Source organism: Amphiura filiformis, chromosome 5 (genome assembly GCF_039555335.1).
Source record: "Amphiura filiformis chromosome 5, Afil_fr2py, whole genome shotgun sequence".
NCBI lineage: Eukaryota > Metazoa > Echinodermata > Ophiuroidea > Amphilepidida > Amphiuridae > Amphiura > Amphiura filiformis.
Genome location: NC_092632.1, coordinates 40,411,130 through 40,430,828, shown reverse-complemented (window position 1 = coordinate 40,430,828; position 19,699 = coordinate 40,411,130). Strand labels below are relative to the sequence as shown.

At 35.0% G+C, this 19,699-nt stretch overlaps 1 protein-coding gene across 1 annotated transcript in view; it reads left to right on the top strand.

Moving 5' to 3' along the window:
- Nucleotides 1-9,968: 9,968 nt before the first annotated feature.
- LOC140153118 (TNF receptor-associated factor 3-like) overlaps nucleotides 9,969-19,699 on the top strand; it is a 41,043-nt gene continuing 31,312 nt past the window's right edge. The window contains 3 exon segments of the mRNA XM_072175755.1: nucleotides 9,969-10,104; nucleotides 11,116-11,489; nucleotides 14,297-14,639. Coding sequence (XP_072031856.1) covers nucleotides 10,054-10,104; nucleotides 11,116-11,489; nucleotides 14,297-14,639 — 768 coding nt within the window. The 5' untranslated portion in view covers nucleotides 9,969-10,053.

The following is a 19,699-nucleotide window of genomic DNA, read 5'->3' as shown; positions in this document are numbered from 1 at the left end:
TTGTAATTGGTTGAGGGACAACTGGGATCACTGAGTTAATACACTCAAGAATAAATATGCTAATTAGAAACACTGTCTGCATTTTACGAACTGAATTATATTTTTCATTTTTATAAAATGTTTTTGGTGAGGAGTAGGCCTATAATTAATACTATTCATCCATTCACTATCCAAAATCACAATACCTACAAATCTGTATATTAAATGAGACCTTCCAAAATAGTGGTACCCGATGCTACCGGATTATTTTTAAAGTGTTGAGAAAAACCTTCAAATTTCAATAGAATTTCTGGTAAACTCTCACTCAATGCTTTGGAAACACAAAAATCCCGTTAGGTCTCTGCTAATGTTAACACCTTTCTTTCATGACTTTCTTTGAAAGTGGATATTTTTTCAAATAAATAACAAAAACTGGGTGTCTAAGTTAATTGGACAGACAATAATATTTAAACAGCTATTAAATTCGAGTGAAGCCCTGTCTGTGGATATTTTATTAGCGGCCCTAGCAAGGTCACGCAAAAAAGGTCACGACGTACAACAATCACGCTTGAGAATTGGACACATGCAATGCAGATGAGTATTGCCACATCCTGATTTCCATTATCCTTGGCTGAGAGACTTAGGCTAATTCTAAATTTAGGACGCATGGAAATCCCCAGGAGCAGAATTCAGCAGGCATTAACATGAATCATGGAATATAAATGAGCCCGCAAGTCTTTTGTATTTAAGCAGCACGGAGTTTTCATATTCGTCCACATGTGCTGCATGCTGCACTCCGGGGCTGCAACTTAATACATTGATAGTGTGAGTCAAATTTGGGAGCTTTAAAGCCTTAATTTATGTACGATTTCCATCATGTCCATCAAATTTTAATTTTTTTATTCTTCATTCAAAATGTTGAAATAATGTTAGTAATAACTGCTGGGAAGGGTTGCTGTCCATTTTAAGTTGAAATAACAAGGTAAAGTGAAAGAAACCCCACTGGTTATTTTGCCATTTGACATGCAGTATTGCAGTTCTATAAATGGGAGGACATAAATCATAATTTTTAAATTATGATAATATCATAATAATGTCGAACTTTGCTCTGTTGACCAGACCTACATTCATAACATTGACATTGTACAAAGACAACAAATTTGGCGGATTCCATTTAGGTGCAAGTTGGGACATGTGTAAACATTACAATACAAAAAAATCATGTTTGAAAAATTAACCAATTTCATATCATAATATACTAATCATGGCGTGTCCGTCCGCCCGTCCCTCTGTCCGCGCGCTATCGCGTGTGCGCGACTCGCTAACGCGTGCGCGCGGTGCGCGTCAAGCGTGCGCTATCGCGTAGTTCGCAGAGTACCGACAGGCGCAGTGCGAGCATCGGAAAGCATTAGTGTGGCTAATCGTGCAGGTGTGATCAATAAGGCACTTGAAACTTGATTCTGAGTTTAGCGTCCACCGCCCGCGTTATGAATTTTGTGGGGCGTTTGAGATGTAAAATCTGAAAATAATTCATTATTTTGCAAATTACTACTAAATCAGAAAGAAAATTTGTTCTGCAAAATTTTTAAACCCCTTTTTTTGTATTTGAACAATTCTAAAACTATAGAAAGCCTTGAGAACTATTTGATGAATCCATCTAAATATTTTAGCATTAAAAATATACAGGTTTTTGACCCTTGCACACCGTCATCATCCCTATATCTTCGTGTTAAAAATTGCCGTGGTAGTACGATAAATCCTCACGTTTTTCAACAACTACGCATGGTGATTTTGTTCGAGATAGGCCGTATGACTCAGGCTATGCATACAATTTGAGATTTTGAGAGCCGGCCACACTGTTTCTATTCTATGTTTTACGATTTTCGCATGATCAGTATGGCTGGCCGTAACCGCCACAACGTGGAGCTGCTACGTGTAGCTTACTTTTAAACTTCATGGAGCTAAATTGACCAATCATGTTAGATCTTTTCATTACGCTGGAGCCAGTTGATGCATCCTCGCTCCAGAGAGAGAAACTCTTGCCAAAATTAATGTTTACTATGTGGATTTTAAATGAATCGAATGTAAATAAACCACCAACAGTTGTACAGGATCAATACCATTGTTTGATTAGTGTATAGTCAATGTTACCTTGCATGCATGTGCCATGTGTGTGGCGTGTTTGTTTGTTTGTCTACTGTGTCAGGCCAGGATCACTGACACCCACGGTACTGATACTGTCATACTATCACGGTGATCATATTGTTGAATGTTGTTGACTTTAAAATAATCATGATGCAGTCATGTCTACAGTAGAATTCACCACGACCTTTGAAGGACTTAAACCCCATTAAAAGCTATTAAACCAAGATAACACTCAATGAAAACAGCTCAACTATGTTACATCAGATCTTCTCTGGTTAAATACACACTGCACTTGTGTCTGTTTTACCTGTGCAATGAACAATGAGCTGGTATTATAGTTTCAGTTGGGTGAATGATTATAAAGCGAACGGTAGGTAACAATACTGTCTGGGCTTTTGTTTACGAAATGAGACAATAGTCTGCTTATTGTTAACCAGCGTTCTTGAAAATGAGAAGCATAATGGTTTGCAGACTTAACACGGTTTAGAAATAATTTGTTCATATTTTTTGGTGTTATCTGTCGTTTACATATCCTTCCTAAAACACAAAAGTACCAATATTTCCAAACACCTAAATTAGCTAAAATTTAGGAAATGTTACAAAACTATATTTTCTAGAATTTCAGAGAATACTTTAAATATTGACTGGTTATTTTTTACACAGTGACGTCATATAGGCAATGGCATAATACTTCTAACATACACTAGGTCAGCGGGGCGCCATTAGGGGGGCAAGGGGCGGCCGCCTCTATTATTTGCAAAAAAAGAGGTAAAAGGGAGGAAAAGAGAAGAGGGAAAAGAGAGAAAAAGGGAAGGGGAGAGAAAGAGAGGAGGGGAAAGAAGAAGAAAAGGAGCCATTGCCATGGTTAGGCGAACGAAGGGGGAAGCCCCATCCCCTTCGGACATCTTGCCCCCTGTGGAATGCTGACCGACTCGGTTTTAAAGTTGTTGTTTTTTGTATTTTGGGCCGATTTTCCGCACATTTTCCCCCATGAAAGTCACCTGGCCTCTCCTGCCTTTTCTCTCAACTTCTTTGGAAAAATCCTGGCTACGTCACTGTCCTGGCGCGGCAACATAGGCAAGTCTGTGTCATGCCAGCAATTTAATCATTATAAATTTTACTTTCAGTCTGATATCTGTAACACACAATTTTTACTTTTATCACATTGTTTGTATATATATGCTACCTCTCTCAGAAATAGTATCAAAATTATTTAGCAATAATAAGCAATATTGGCTTTATTTAATACGGTTAGGGGCATAGCCAGGATTTATGGGGGCTGATTTTGAAAAAGTGGACATGTTTTGGACCTTTTCCTAAAATTGTGGACTCTTTTGACCAAGAAAGCATAAAGAACCTAATTTTTTCGCTCGCTAATGGGCAAAATGTTTGACTTTTTTGACCGAAAAAGCATAAACTGTTTTTTCCTGCTCGCTACGCCATAAATTGAACCGCTTTGGCTTTCGATGATTGGGGAGCGACCACCCCGCCTCGCCCTGATAACGGCTTTCATTTAAAAATATTTTCCGACTTCCAAACACCCCTATTCATATCATTTTTATCGTGTTAGGCCTATTCATTGCGTAATTAATATAAGGCATCTCATATACAATGCAACTTTAAAACATACACACTGCTATGCGACTTAAACTTTGCATATTAATTAACCGGGACTTTGCAAACACGCCAAAGAATTGTACTTAATGTAAAGCCAAGAATTCTCCGCGTTACGGAAATTCCGCGAATTCGGAGGTAAAGCGGAAAACGCATTTCTGAGAAAAAAATTTAAAAAATAAGCAAAAATGACCTAGAAAAAGAAAAAAAAAATACAATTGAAAAGAAAGAAATAAAATACTAAATGAAATGGGTCTTCAAAATTCATCAAAATAAAGTAAAACCCGTCATAGATTTACCGTATACAACGCCTGTAAGCATGCTGCAGTGCTTCATTCTTGTGAAATTTTATATGTCAGAAATGTGCTAAAATTACAAAGCGGAGAAAAGCGGAATTTGGCATTTGTAAAGCAGAAAATTCTTGGCTTTAACTTAATGCCCGATCATTTGTATATATAGGCCTAAGGATGACATGAGAGAAGAAAAAATTTGAAAGGAATGGCGGTAAACATGGTCAAAAGAAAGAAATTTTATTTCAACAAAGGTGAAATTGGACTGGGAAAGCATGGGAAAAAGTAAGACTCCAAAATTGAACGCTCATAGGCCTAATTGAGTAGGTCCATGCCTAAAACCTGCGGTCCGCAAGTCGGGCCCGTTAATGAAACCCATAAAAATATGCGGTTGGAAAATAAATAAATAACCAATAGAAGGGTGAAAATGGTGCATCAAATGGCTTCATTTGTACTTCCATTTTGAAAATTTTTCCAAATTCTGAGGGGGGCACATCCCCCTCAGACACCCCCTGCTCGTAATGAGTAAGTCAGACTTGATTGGTCAGTTTTACCTCCGAGTAATGAAAAACTCTAACATGATTGGTCAATTTGGCTCCACGGAACAAAAAGTCAGCTACGCGTAGCAGCTCCACGTTGTGGCGGTTGCGGCCTACCATATCAGTATCCCATATGATATTTCTATTGTAAGAACATTTTATTTGTTGTCACATAAATCACAGGTTTCGTTTAAATGTACTAACTGGAAATTAAATGTACTAATTAGTGAGGACCGGTATTTTGCTGTGGATATGTTTAACTGCAATTTGCGGGTAAAAATTTGAAATCCTGAGTAAAAATTTTGATCATATTCAACTCTTTGAGAAAAAATTTATATAAAAGAATGCATGTAAAATCCAGCTGCAATACAATGTACATTATTGACACACTATCACGCTCTTTATCTTCGTCAATAATAGAATAATCGATTTCAATCGAATTGAATGCATGAGTTTGTAGTTGACTACTGAGCGACCTAAGCGATCGATTGCTAGCCAATCAGATAGAACTCCTTTTCTTGCGTTCAGTGAAATACCACTCGCCTGTCGCTCACTACCACTCGCCCGTCGCTCACCAACGGAGTATTAAATTTATATTTATCGTATAGGACGTCGACGGTGTGCCTTGCTCTATCCAATTATTTCAATTATACCTTTGGGATACCAAGGTAGACTAGAAATCAACCTAGCCAAAATGTTTTTACCAGATTGTTGATGTTGTAAATAATTTAACCAGGAAAGACCTAGTTTTGACAAATTGGTGCCAAAAATTTATTTCAAAATGTTCTGCATGATTGTTATTTTTGTATTTAATGAGTCAATCCCCCACCCCAATCCCATTTCCCCTATCCTCAAATGTATACGGAGAGGTTAGTACAAATTGGAGTGAATAAGACTGGCATGATATATACTTCGGAATACATTTAGTTTGTTTTAAAACTTGAAAAACAAAAAGCAAGATAATTATACTTTTATAAATGTTTATGTGTGTTTGTGACATTATATTGCGACTGGCGATACCCAATAGAATGAACAAAAGCGCATAAGCATTGGTAAAAGGCCGCTGATAATGAAACCTTGAAAATAATGAATAATGAATAATCAAATAGTTGCCTCATTATGAGCTGAAAAAAATGGGACGCTAAACTCAACATCAAGTTTCAATAGCCTAATAGGCCTATTTTCAACATATTTCAATACGGCCTATTAGGCCTACAGCAGAACATGACTATCGGGGTGCAATATTAAATTAAAAAGGTCAGGGCAGGTAGGCCTATGATGGGTAACAGGTGCTGGGTAATTAGAGATACTCCTATCCAGGCCTCCAGAAAATTTGCTGCTGTCTGGGAACTTATGACAAGTGCTGAAAATTTTCTGTGAAATAACTGAGCGCGAAGCGCGAAATCCTAACGGCCGGGGTCCAGGGTTTAGATGCTCTCTCGTGCAATCTGAACCTTATTTTGGAACAGTTTTCTATAAAAATTTACATCCTTTTTCACAAAAAAACACAACTTAAAATTTCAAAGTATTACTGTCAAAACTCAAAACAATTTTTTTTTTTTTTTTTAACATTTTTTAGAAGTATTTTGCAACTTTGAAGAACCACTGGACCTATTCTGAAGGGTTAGGATTATTCACAGATAATTTGAAGAAAAAAAATGACGAAAAAATTACAGTTTGTTATCCTTAATATGCAAACCATTAACTTGTGTTTACCTCTTCATCTATCACATATTATAAATGCATGGAAAACCAATGCATCTATAATATGTGATAGATGAAGAAATAAACATTAGTTAATGGTTTGCATATACAGGATAACAAACTGTAATTTTTTCATAATTTTTTTCTGATTTTTTTTCTTTTTTTAAAAATTAACTGTGAATGATCCTGAAGTTTCATAATAGGGCCAGTGGTTCTCCAAGGTCGCGGAAAACTTTGGAAAAAAAAAAAAAAAAAAATTTGCAATTTTTTTTTCTGTGACCTCTGTGACCTTTCTGGGAACGCCGTTCCCGCGTTCCCGCGGTTTTTGGAGGCCTGCTCCTATCACAAGAACCAACCAACCCGAGAACTGCGAACATTGCTTTCCTATCATTGGTGACAAGTAAGATAATAAGATATGTATATTAGGGGCAAGGACTACAACTACTGCACTGGAAATTTTATTTCAGCACAGACAACAGTTGTGGAGTTACAGTCAAAAATGAGGGAAAACCAGTATTTGATCAATAAATCAATAACTACTTGCCTTGAGTTGCTGAATTTTCAGAGCAATAGTAGTACCGGTACTAGTAGTCCTTGCCCCTACAACATGCATATCTTAATTGTCACCAATGCTTTATAATTTTTGAGAAAAATGCAAAAATAGGCAAAAAAATGGCCAGGGGTGTAGTACCCCCTTAAAGCCATATTATAACATTTGCTGAGGAGAACGCCCTCAAAAAAATTTTAAATTTAGGTTTTTACACGATTGTAATGTACTTTAGTAAACAAAGATTCTCTGCAAAAATCACGACTTTAGGTGCTGTAGTTTAGTCAAAATCCGAGATTTTTAATAAACCGCCTGAATCAGCGCTTTATTATTACGATAGAAATATTAGTCGAACGCAGCATACATGCGATGTCAACACAGTACTACGTATTACACGGCGTATGGGACAAACACACACACGCCAGAGGGTCGTACCAAATTACAACCGCCGGAGTTGGCGCTAGTTGTAAATTCCTATTTTCTTTGCTTTACCTCACTTGTTCGGCTCAAAATTAAAAGGGGACATATCTGACAGTAAATGCTAATATTTTATTGAAAATGAATACTAATCTATTTTTAAAGAAATGTTATAATATGGCTTTAAGAAGAGCAGTAGAGAGTGATTGCTCTTGCTCTTCTCAAAAGGCAGGCTCTGTTTTTCTAATTGGAACCTTTTTCAAGCTAAGATTTACTTACAAGTGCAACCTAGTTCTGGGGTAAAATCAGGGGCGTAGCCAGCTTTTTTGGTGAGGGGGGGAAAATAAAAATTTTGGGGCACAGACGAAAAAATTACAGTTGCATCATACAATACATAGAGACAAAAGGCTTTATTCGGACGATGTGCGCGCTACTTTGCACTATTTTCGCCCATTATCAGGATGGAAAGGGCTTAATCTTTGCAATATGCGTGCGTAGCGTGGAAAAATTGTGTATTTTCGGCTGAATTTTTTCTTTCATTTTGCTCCCCTGCCCCCCCGCTGGCAATGCTACTGGGTAAAATTACATTGAGAATATAATGGAGCATTTAGAACATGCGAGATATTTAGCTTGGTTTAGTGCTGCACAGCATCATCACCCCTTTATGTCCAATTGAGCTGAAATTTAAATGCAATGATCCTTATGACATTCTTGTTAAAGATGTTTTTAAATTCATTTAAGGTCATAAAGGGGTCAAAGGTTAAGTTTTCACAATGCTTCAGTTGAGGTGAAATTTAAATGCAATGATTCTTATGACATTCTTAACATGTTTTAAATATATTTAAATTCATTTAAAGTCATTAAGGGGCCATACAGAGGTCAAAGGTCAAGTTTTCAAAATGGCAGCTTTCCACGATCAATGCATGTATATAAATGGCAATTAAAAGGGCATTTCGTAATCCACAGCCTCATCCCCCTACTTTTCTCAAAAAAAGTTGAGATTTTTATATCACTGGAATACTCTGGCTACATAATGTTTATGTACAAAATATTTCTTGCAGATTAATTAGTTTAGCAAAGACATCGCTGAATTTGAATTTCGCTCTGGTGCACCAGAACGAAATTACAATGTATTGTCTATGGAGCAGTGTAATACACATAATCATGCATAACTCCCAAGTTACGCAAAATCGGAATCAACTGAAATTTTGGGAATATGCTTTTTCGTGGATATGTACTGAAAAATGTCATAAAAAGAGGATGCTAGGATCACGAAATACTCAAACAGTCTTATTAAAATTAATCTTATCCAGCACAGTATTGCTGTTTGATCAGATCGTCACAAGCATCCGCCTAACTTACCTCGTGCCCTAGTTCATTCGTTCTTTCTTTCATTTCTTTCTTTCTTTATGAATGAATGAATGAATGAATGAATGAACGAACGAACGAACGAACGAACGAACGAACGAACGAATCCTTGGGGCCCATGGACTGACTGACTGAATCCTTGGGGCCCATGGACTTTGTTCACTCTATCCACACGCTTGCTACGCCCCTGCAAACTGGTACATGTTTATACAGGGTGTCCCCCCCCCCAAAAAAAAAGAGGCCCCTCACTGCTCCCTCTTTTTCTCCTATTTCTGAAAAGTTAATTAAATATATGTAAAGAAACCTTTAATCATTAGCTTTTTAATAAACCAAAACAATTATTTCAATCGGCTCACAACTTTTGAAGATATGCCCTTTTGAATAAAAGTACCTGTTTTTCACTCTGTCCACGGATAGCAAACAGAGTGGTTGGGATGGCTCATGCTGTGGAGTGGCCTGCACGATCACCAGACCTCACACCACTTGATTTGTTTCCTTTGTGGCAAAATCAAAGATCTTCACAAACGTATTACTGAATGCATTCGCAAGTATCCGGCGCACAAGGATGGTACGCACCCGGGGTACGCAACGCAATTGATGCAATGAGGACCAGGGCTGAAACCTGCATTCGCCAAGGAGGCAACCAGGTAGAGGGGAGAGCAGCACAGTAAACTCACTTCAGAAGAACTAATGACAAACCAAATAGCCTTTTAGGGCTATCTTTTATCCTAAAAAGAGAATTGACTTATGTTTTAAATAAAAAAAAAGCAAGAAACAACAAAGTAAGAAAGTAAGAAACATAATAAAACAAAAAGGCATAAATAACCAAAAAAATAAGTAATTGCAAGTAAAGCAAAAGAAGTCCCATTCGCATCTATTTTACCCACAAATTAATGACACTATTAACAAAATCCATTGCCCATAAACCCACCAGTAAAGCCCATTCCATAAATAAAGTTATTTTATAAAGTTATCATTGACTCCATTGAGGAATGTTTGATATTCATGTATGGTATGTGTACTCCTTTTCAATCATTGAAGTAGCGAAACCATATCCGTGGACAGAGTGAAAAACGGGTACATTTCTTTAAAAGAGCATATCTTCAAAAGTTATGAGCCGATTGATATAATTGTTTTGGTTTATTAATGCTAACAACTCAAGGTTTCTTTACATACCAAAATATATTTGATCAACTTTGGGACATCCTGTATTCTTGAATTTTCCTGAAACCTGATGGAAATGTTCACCTTTGGCTTTGGGTACAACATGACAACCAGGGCCGGACTTTGCTGGTTTTTTTGTACAAACCGCTGTATTTTTAATATTGGATGTTTGCATTGTACTATTTTTACTTGTAGGTGATTGCTCAACTTCTTGGTTTATAGATATGTGTCATTCAAAGCGGACATCCACTTTTTCATAACAAGTACAACAGCTACCGATTCCCACATGACCCAGATCGCTGTTTGGGCTATTTTCCATCACAAATGTAAAAAACAGGTAATTGTGTAAAGAATAATGTTTTCTAATTCAAATGCATATGGCAGGGCTTATAAACCCTGCACAAAAAGGAAGTTCTCACTCCTTTGACCTGTCATCAATCTGTACCTGAGCACGTTATGACAATTTGATTGAAATGGATGTTTGCAGAATCTTGTTATCTTCCAATTTGATACCACAATTGTTACCAAAATTTGGAAATTGACAAAATTTATACCAGTGTTTGAAGGATTATGTGGTAAAAGTAGCTAAGCGTGGCCAAGCATGCTGCCCACGAGTCCCTATCACCTTCCCCAGATGCCCATGCTAAACACCATTCATTCACCGCTTAAATCTGTGTTTGGACTTACAAGTCTATTTTTCTTTCCTGAATTACCATTTACTTGCTTGCAGCATTGGACGTAAGGCATATTTTATGCGTAGCATTATCAGCTTGCACTACTTGATTTTTGTTACATTGGCATCCTTTACTATATGAGTCTATGGCATAAAATTGCTACGCATTTCCGAAATTGTGTAGCAAAATTGAGTAGCATTTTGCTCCGCGATACCAGCTACGTCCAATGCTGCTTGCTTGTATGTTGTATTATATTATTTGTATTCAAATAAATATTATTATTATTATAGAATATTAATATCATGCTGATCACTCTCACCTGTAAGATTAGTATCCTTGAAAAGAGCGGTATTGTATTCAATCTATGATTGCACATAAACACAGGTGGTGAGTGCAACCTGCTTGTAATGAAGGCTGATATATTCAAAAATTGTTTTAACCTATTGCTATGGTAGTTAATCCTGTTACATAATCACTTCTATGGTGAATATTATAGCCATAAACGAAGTTGCACAGTTATAATATGTATCTAGATGTATAATAGATTATAGACTTAGAAAAGGTTGTTCAACTTGGAAGAAATTACCTTGCAATGAATGGATAAATAAATATATAAAGTTTCATTTTATAAATAAACGAATAAAATTTACATAAATTTGTGCATTCATTTGCAGTTTTGCTTTGAAGTACCTGGGATCTTTTATAAGATCATCAGTTTTCTGCATCCAATACAAGAAACTCACAAGATACCACCACCACGTATCCCAGTACAAGAAACAAATCAGCAGCAAATGGCTGAGAAAGTACCTCAGGATGCTTTGGAGTATAGCAGTCTGAGGAGTATTGGAAGCAGTGCGAGCTTCTTGCACCTGCCATCGGTTTCCCCTCCCGAGTCATTACTGCATCTTCAAGGCATAGAGTCTGGCATATTTAAAGAAGAGGTAGATCCGCAGTTCCATTGCGGTATCTGTAAGAAAGTGTTACGATGGCCAATGCAGACTGAGTGTGGCTGTCGATTCTGCTACAGCTGCATACATAATTATCTTGGGTGAGTCTGAAGAGGGGAAGGGTGTTTGAATAAAGGCCTTATTGTGAAGCTGCCAAATCTTCTGCTTTTACCAAATGTCCAAGAAATAAAAGAGTCAGTCACCAAAAAAAGCAGGAGAAACATATGCTGTGTGAATGGTTTGTTGAAAATTTGTGCAAACATTTAAAAGTAGATAAATATTGGCATCCAGTAGCTTAGCATGACTCATAGATTGTTGGGGGGGGGGGGGGGGGTGGAAGCACAGGAACTAATTGAGGGGGCTGTTACCAGTTATGTAGGCAATTTGGAATTTATCACGCCCCCATGCTTACTTACAATGCCTCTATAACATTATGCTACTGTTGGCAACAGCATGGATAAGCATAGGAAAAATGCGCGCCCCTGTTTTTGAAAATGTGCGTTTTGCGCAAATTTGCACATTTTTTACCAAAATGTGTGATTTTTCACCCTAAAAATTTGAATTATGCAATATTAACTTTTTTTCTTCTATATTTTCTTGCAATTTTATGAGATGGCCTATTTTCTATACTTTTTTTAAACATAGATTGTGTTGCAGATCATTATGGGTTCTTTGATTTTAGTGAAAACTTCAGGTTTTTGGAAAACAAGTACTTTTGGGAAAATCTTTTGCGGTCTGACCTAAATTGCGCATTTATACCCAAAATGCACAAATTTCTGCATTTTTTGCGGAACCGCACATTTTCCCTATCCTTAAGCATAGTGGATTAAAGTGAAGTAAAAGCCTTCAGTAAGCATGGTAAGCAGTCATTTAGCAGTCCTTTAAACATTCCTATGTACAATCACTTAAAGCAGTCATGTAGTAAAAGGGCACTAATGTGTGCAGAGATAAAGCTCCATTTAAGCCTTTGAAGCTCGATAGGCTGTTGTTACGCCTTCAAATGGACTTTATTTAGGCAATCAAATTTGATTTAAGCAATCGGCTGCATCTTTGATTGCTTAAGTAACAAGTCATTGACTGTTTAATTAGGCAATCATTTGTCTTTGACTGCTTATGGATTGCTTATTGACTGTCTATTAAGCAGTCATCTGTTGTAAGGGTGTTCACTGGTGTAGCCAGGGCTTTTCCAGGTGGGTGATTTGCCCGCCTCCTGCCCCTGGAGCCAAAAAAAAAAGTGAAGAAAGGAAACAAATGGAAAAAGGAAACGGGAAAAGAAAAGTGGTAGAAAAAGGGGAGGGAGAGAGAAGAGTAAAAGGGAAGGAAAACCGGAAAGGAAAAGGAGGGTGGGGGGGGGGGAATGGATTAGGAGGGTAACAAAAAATCTACATTGAAAAAAATTATATATAATCCCACCCACCCACTGAGGCTGGCTGATAAGTGGTTGTCTATTGCCAAAGACATCTAAAACTAGTTGCATCGCAGATAACCTAAAATGACATAATAGTTGTCCAGTGGACAGTCAAAAATCTGAACCCACAAACTGTTATGTTAAATTTTCATTACTGATAAAAATCACAATGATATAAAGACCAATGATTGGGTCACAGTTTGATAGTCTCAGAAAAGGGTCATTAGCACAAAAACTCAATAACGTAATTAAAAATCATATTCCTTACATTAACCCTAAATGCATAACCTAAGCCATAATCGTAACCTTAAACATAACCCTAACCTAAACATAACTGTGCTATAATCCTAACCCTTTTCGGACATGTTTTATTATTAATTTTGATTGATGAATTGAATTGAATTAAAAATGAATTGAATTGAATTATAAATTGAATTCATGACCCTTCGGGCTAATGGGGTATAAATGACGTATCAACCAATGACAGGCCTTGATTGTGTATGTTTGTCTGCTATGCGCGTGCACCATGCCGCTGATGGTAGTATGAAACCAGCGTTAGATTAAAAGAAACACACAAAAATTCATTTTAGTAAAATTGTACAAACCGATTTGTGGCAAGAATTGCATCACAAACAAAAATGTGTCAAAAAGGTATGGGCAACCAAAAAAGGTATGGTCAAGCAAAAATCTAGTGAACAAGCAAAAACATGAGGTCAGGTTGTCTGTTAGACAACCTAAATTTTGGTCATCAATTCAAACACTGATTATAATAACCTTTGAGCTGAAAGTGTATACTTTCTGAAGTGAATAGTATGGTTGCAAAGGTTGTTTCGGAATCAGGAGTGCTTTAAAAGTAATAATTCCCATGCACAAATAATAATTTATTGATACCATTGTATATGGAATCCTATAAATAGGTTTATCTTGATAACTCTTTCAGCTGGGTCTATGTTTGATTGATATCTAGGACTAGATTACAATTGTGCTCTTTTACTATAATTGATGAACATTGTGATTTTTGTCCATTTTATAGATCATTTGACACTTTGGAGGGAAGTGAACCATTTTATACAACCTTGAAAAGAGATGGACCCATATATATAACCACTAAAGGTGTTTGTTTTATCATTTAACATACCCTGCAAGAGAAATGTCATGAGACTCAGAGCAAAGAATTGTTGAGGATCTGTCAATTTATGCTCTAAATTGTAGTTTTGCCTAGAGCCTTTGATATGGTCATTCCCCTGTAAAATTGATAATGCAAGAAACAATCATACGCAAACTTACGTGGAACTTTCAAAGTCAAATTTGAAATGTTCTGTATTTGTAACCAAATTATATCAAAATTGTATTGATAATATAAGAGCAACATAGATCCTTTTGACATATAACTTGACAGATTTAAATGTAATCTAAGTTTTTTTAAAATTTTCACAATGCTCTTGTGTGTTACTACATTGTATCTACCACCCCTAATACTTTATTTCTTTTCTTCCACAGTGACAAAAAAGGTTTAATTGATTGCCCTTCTGAAACTTGTGATGAGAAGTTTAACCGAGCTGATGGTGTGGCCAAAGATAACTGGGCAAATCGCCACCTCGGGAAATCAGTTGTATATTGCCTCAACAAAGGAAACGGTTGCCCTGAAGAAAGACCGCTTAAAGATCTCCCTGATCACCTGAAAGAATGCAAATATGAGGTCATTAATTGCATGTTCTATGATAAAGGATGTACAGCTCGAGTCCTCAGAGGACGTTTAGCTGAGCATTTACAAAACGAATGCCATTTTCGTCAAGAAAAGTGCGAGTTCTGCGGAGAGTCTTTTGCTGTGGGCGATCTTGCTGTAAGTTGATTTACTCTTTGGTGTGAAGAGTGGTGAGTGAAGAATGCTATATTGATCCTTATAGGATCTGGTTTTAAACATAATCTATATTGCGCTGCAAATGGGGTGTTGCAGTAGTCAGTAACCATTTAAATAAATCACATTCCACAGTTTTGAAGCAATTACATTATATTTTAGGATCAGGGATGCCCAAACAGAAAGCGACTGTAAAACTGTATTTTTTCTCAAAATTTTCTTGGAAGGGAGAAAAAAGAAAATAAAGCAAGAAAAAAGGAAAGAATAAGCCAAATCGGCATTGGAAGTTTGCAATGCATTATTGTAGGACAGTTTGTGCAGTTTTGGGACACTTTTCAGAAAATTCAGAAATATTGGGTTTTTGTACGTACAAAATATGATTTTAAATGTTTTATAATAATTAAAACAAATATAAAAAATATTAGTATTTTATAAATAAATTATTTAGTATTTTTAATGATCAACATTTAATATGACAATAATAAGAAAATTAATAATAATTACGTCAATTTTCCTGATATGTCAGAGGTCAAAGTGTCCCAAAACTGCTCTCAAAAACCGGAAGTTAGAATGGTGATTGGGCTTATTATGATGGGAAGCTCTTGTGCAGATTCTGCCCAACATCATTAGTGGGGTCAACAGGGCAAATGCAACTTTGTCAGCTACTTTTTCTTACTTCAATCGTAGTTGTTACATGCAAACCTTCATTATAATGATAAGTTTCATTTACCTGTGGACTCCTAGTAGGAAAATAGTTTTCCAAAGGTGTTATTTTGAAGATTTCTTGTTCTTCGGATACTTCTTCCCATTATAAATTATGATACATTTTAAAGTACATGTGCAGTGTTTTTATTCATTTGTGGCTGGACGCGGCGAATGAGCCGTAAACTCGGCAAACTTCATTTCGAGCTACAGGTGAAAATATATGCAAATCTCGTATTTTGGCGAAGTTGAGATTTTTGCAGATTTTAAATGTTAAAGCTTTCTTCTAAACACATACAAAGTTTTATTTTAAAGAAATAAGTGGAAATATGAAATAATCTACATTTTCTGAGGCCCGTCTGATGAATGGTCATTATGCTTCCCTAACTTTGAACACGTTTTGCTCAGTTTCGCGTTTTGATTCATGACAACCTATAACAAGCCATAACTGTGCTTCTGATTGTCATATGAAGTTCATGTAGGTGTCATTTTAATCCCAGAAACATGCTCTTTGCAAATATGCAAAAATGTAAAAATTACCAGAGGGGGACTTTACGGCTTATTCCAGGTGTCCAGGCACATTTTAGTAATCATAAAAGATGTATTAAAAAGGAACAAACTCTTTTAAATACAAAATAACCTAACCCTTTTTATGCTAACTCAACTGTTACATTTCAGACTCTGTAATGGTCATATTATTAGAGCTTATCAACCATCCGGAAACAAATGTTTACATCAGGCCTCCAGAAAATTTGCTGCTGTCTGGGAACTTATGACAAGTGCTGAAAATTTTCTGTGAAATAACTGAGCGCGAAGCGCGAAATCCTAACGGCCGGGGTCCAGGGTTTAGATGCTCTCTCGTGCAATCTGAACCTTATTTTGGAACAGTTTTCTATAAAAATTTACATCCTTTTTCACAAAAAAACACAACTTAAAATTTCAAAGTATTACTGTCAAAACTCAAAACAATTTTTTTATATTTTTAACATTTTTTAGAAGTATTTTGCAACTTTGAAGAACCACTGGACCTATTCTGAAGGGTTAGGATTATTCACAGATAATTTGAAGAAAAAAAATGATTTGAAAAAATTACAGTTTGTTATCCTAATATGCAAACCATTAACTTGTGTTTACCTCTTCATCTATCACATATTATAAATGCATGGAAAACCAATGCATCTATAATATGTGATAGATGAAGAAATAAACATTAGTTAATGGTTTGCATATACAGGATAACAAACTGTAATTTTTTCATAATTTTTTTCTGATTTTTTTTGTCTTTTTTTAAAATTAACTGTGAATTATCCTGAAGTTTCATTATAGTGCCAGTGGTTCTCCAAGGTCTCGGAAAACTTTGGAAAAAAAAAAAAAATTTTTTTTTTTGCAATTTTTTTTCTGTGACCTCTGTGACCTTTCTGGGAACGCCGTTCCCGCGTTCCCGCGGTTTTTGGAGGCCTGGTTTACATTGATCAACATAGTGACTTATTAAATTAAAATCGTGCCAGATAAATTGCACTTCTCTGTAAACATAAGCCTGATAGCTGATGTAACCCTAGCAGAAATTCTATACAGCAAGAAGTGTATCAAAAGTGTATCAAAGTGTATTAAAACTGTATCAAATGGCAATTTGATACAGTTTTGATATACAAAGGGTGTATTGAAAATGTATCAACTGAAAATATAGCGTATCAAAACTGTATCAAATACCACCTAAATGTATCAAAAATGTATCAAAAGTGTATCGAATTTGAACTTAGTTAATTTTGGCCATGCTTGTGGTGTATCAAAAGTGTATCAAATTGGACTTTGCAGTTTTTTAGTGTATGTAAGTGTATCAAAATGAACTTAGTTCATTTTTGGTGCTAGATGTATATCAAAAGTGTATCAAATTGGACTTAGTCAAATTCTGGCTGCATACAGTGTATCAAAAGTGTATTAAATTGGACTTTGTCTGTTTTTTAGTGTATGTAAAGTGTATCAAATTGAACTTAGTTAATTTTTGGTGGCTAGAGGTATATCAAAAGTGTATCAAATTGGACTTAGTCAAATTTTGGCATACACTTTTTATATAATTATGTATCAAATATGTATGAAATGAAAGGATAAAAATTTCAGTGCTAATTTGATACAGTTTAAATTGGAACGCTGATTTGATACAGTAACATATTCGATACACTTTTGATATAAATTATGTATGAAATGTGTATGAAATGAAAGGATAAAAATTTGAACGCTAATTTGATACAGTTTAAATTGGAACCCTGATTTGATACAGTTACATATTTCATACACTTTGATATAATTATGTATGAAATATGTATGAAATGAAAGGATAAAAATTTCAATGCTAATTTGATACAGTTTAAATTGGAACGCTGATTTGATACAGTAACATATTCGATACACTTTTGATATAAATTATGTATGAAATGTGTATGAAATGAAAGGATAAAAATTTCAATGCTAATTTGATACAGTTTAAATTGGAATGCTGATTTGATACAGTAACATATTCGATACACTTTTGATATAAATTATGTATGAATTGTGTATGAAATGAAAGGATAAAAATTTGAACGCTAATTTGATACAGTTTAAATTGGAACGCTGATTTGATACAGTTACATATTCCATACACTTTTGATATAATTATGTATGAAATGTGTATGAAATGAAATGATAAAAATTTCAATGCTAATTTGATACAGTTTAAATTGGAACCCTGATTTGATACAGTTACATATTTCATACACTTTTGATATAATTATGTATGAAATATGTATGAAATGAAAGGATAAAAATTTCAATGCTAATTTGATACAGTTTAAATTGGAACGCTGATTTGATACAGTAACATATTCGATACACTTTTGATATAAATTATGTATGAAATGTGTATGAAATGAAAGGATAAAAATTTCAATGCTAATTTGATACAGTTTAAATTGGAACCCTGATTTGATACAGTTACATATTTGATACACTTTTGATATAATTATGTATCAAATATGTATGAAATGAAATGATACATTTCATTTGATACTTTTTGATACATTATCTTGGCATTTGATACACTTTTGATATGTATAAAATGTGTATGCAATGTTAATTTGATATAGTTTTGATACATAAAAGTGTATGAAATGAGGGTTCCAATTCAAATACTTTTTATTTCATACATTTTTCATATGAATCAAAAGTGGTGTATCAAAAGTATATCAAATTCCAGCCAGGGAATGGCAGGATGATACTGTGCTATCCCTGTTCACTTGAGTCAGGCCCATATATGGCAAGCCACATGTTCAATATGTTGATAAACTTGCTTTTTCGCAGATGAACTTAGTTTTTCTCACATTAACTTACGTTTCTAAACTGAAAAACTTAGTTTTTCAACTGAAAAACTTAGGTAAAAACTGAAAAACATAGTTTATCTGAAAAAACTATGCAGGAAAACAAACTGCAAATTACTTCATAAACATTTCAAATTATTATTCCTCCTAAACAGATTTGAAATTCATCCAAAATAGCATAGCAAGTAAATTTAATACCATTCTCATGCCATAGTGATATCTTGGATACATGGTAGGGAAATCCCTGGGGAAATCCCTGGATGTGGGCTGTGCATTATGTTTATTCATTTTATTACATAATTTTTTAATCTACATAGTTATAGTGGATCAAAATTGTAGCTAGTTTCATGGGTACTTTCAGTAGGGCAGCTTACAGATCAAGGAAATGTGATTGTTAACCATTCACAAGTGTATCAAATTGGACTTAGTCAAATTCTGGCTGCATACAGTGTATCAAAAGTGTATTAGATTGGACTTTGTCTGTTTTTTAGTGTATGTAAAGTGTATCAAATTGAACTTAGTTAATTTTTGGTGGCTAGAGGTGTATCAAAAGTGTATCAAATTGGACTTAGTCAAATTTTGGCATACACTTTTTATATAATTATGTATCAAATATGTATGAAATGAAAGGATAAAAATTTCAGTGCTAATTTGATACAGTTTAAATTGGAACGCTGATTTGATACAGTAACATATTCGATACACTTTTGATATAAATTATGTATGAAATGTGTATGAAATGAAAGGATAAAAATTTGAACGCTAATTTGATACAGTTTAAATTGGAACCCTGATTTGATACAGTTACATATTTCATACACTTTTGATATAATTATGTATGAAATATGTATGAAATGAAAGGATAAAAATTTCAATGCTAATTTGATACAGTTTAAATTGGAACGCTGATTTGATACAGTAACATATTCGATACACTTTTGATATAAATTATGTATTAAATGTGTATGAAATGAAAGGATAAAATTTGAA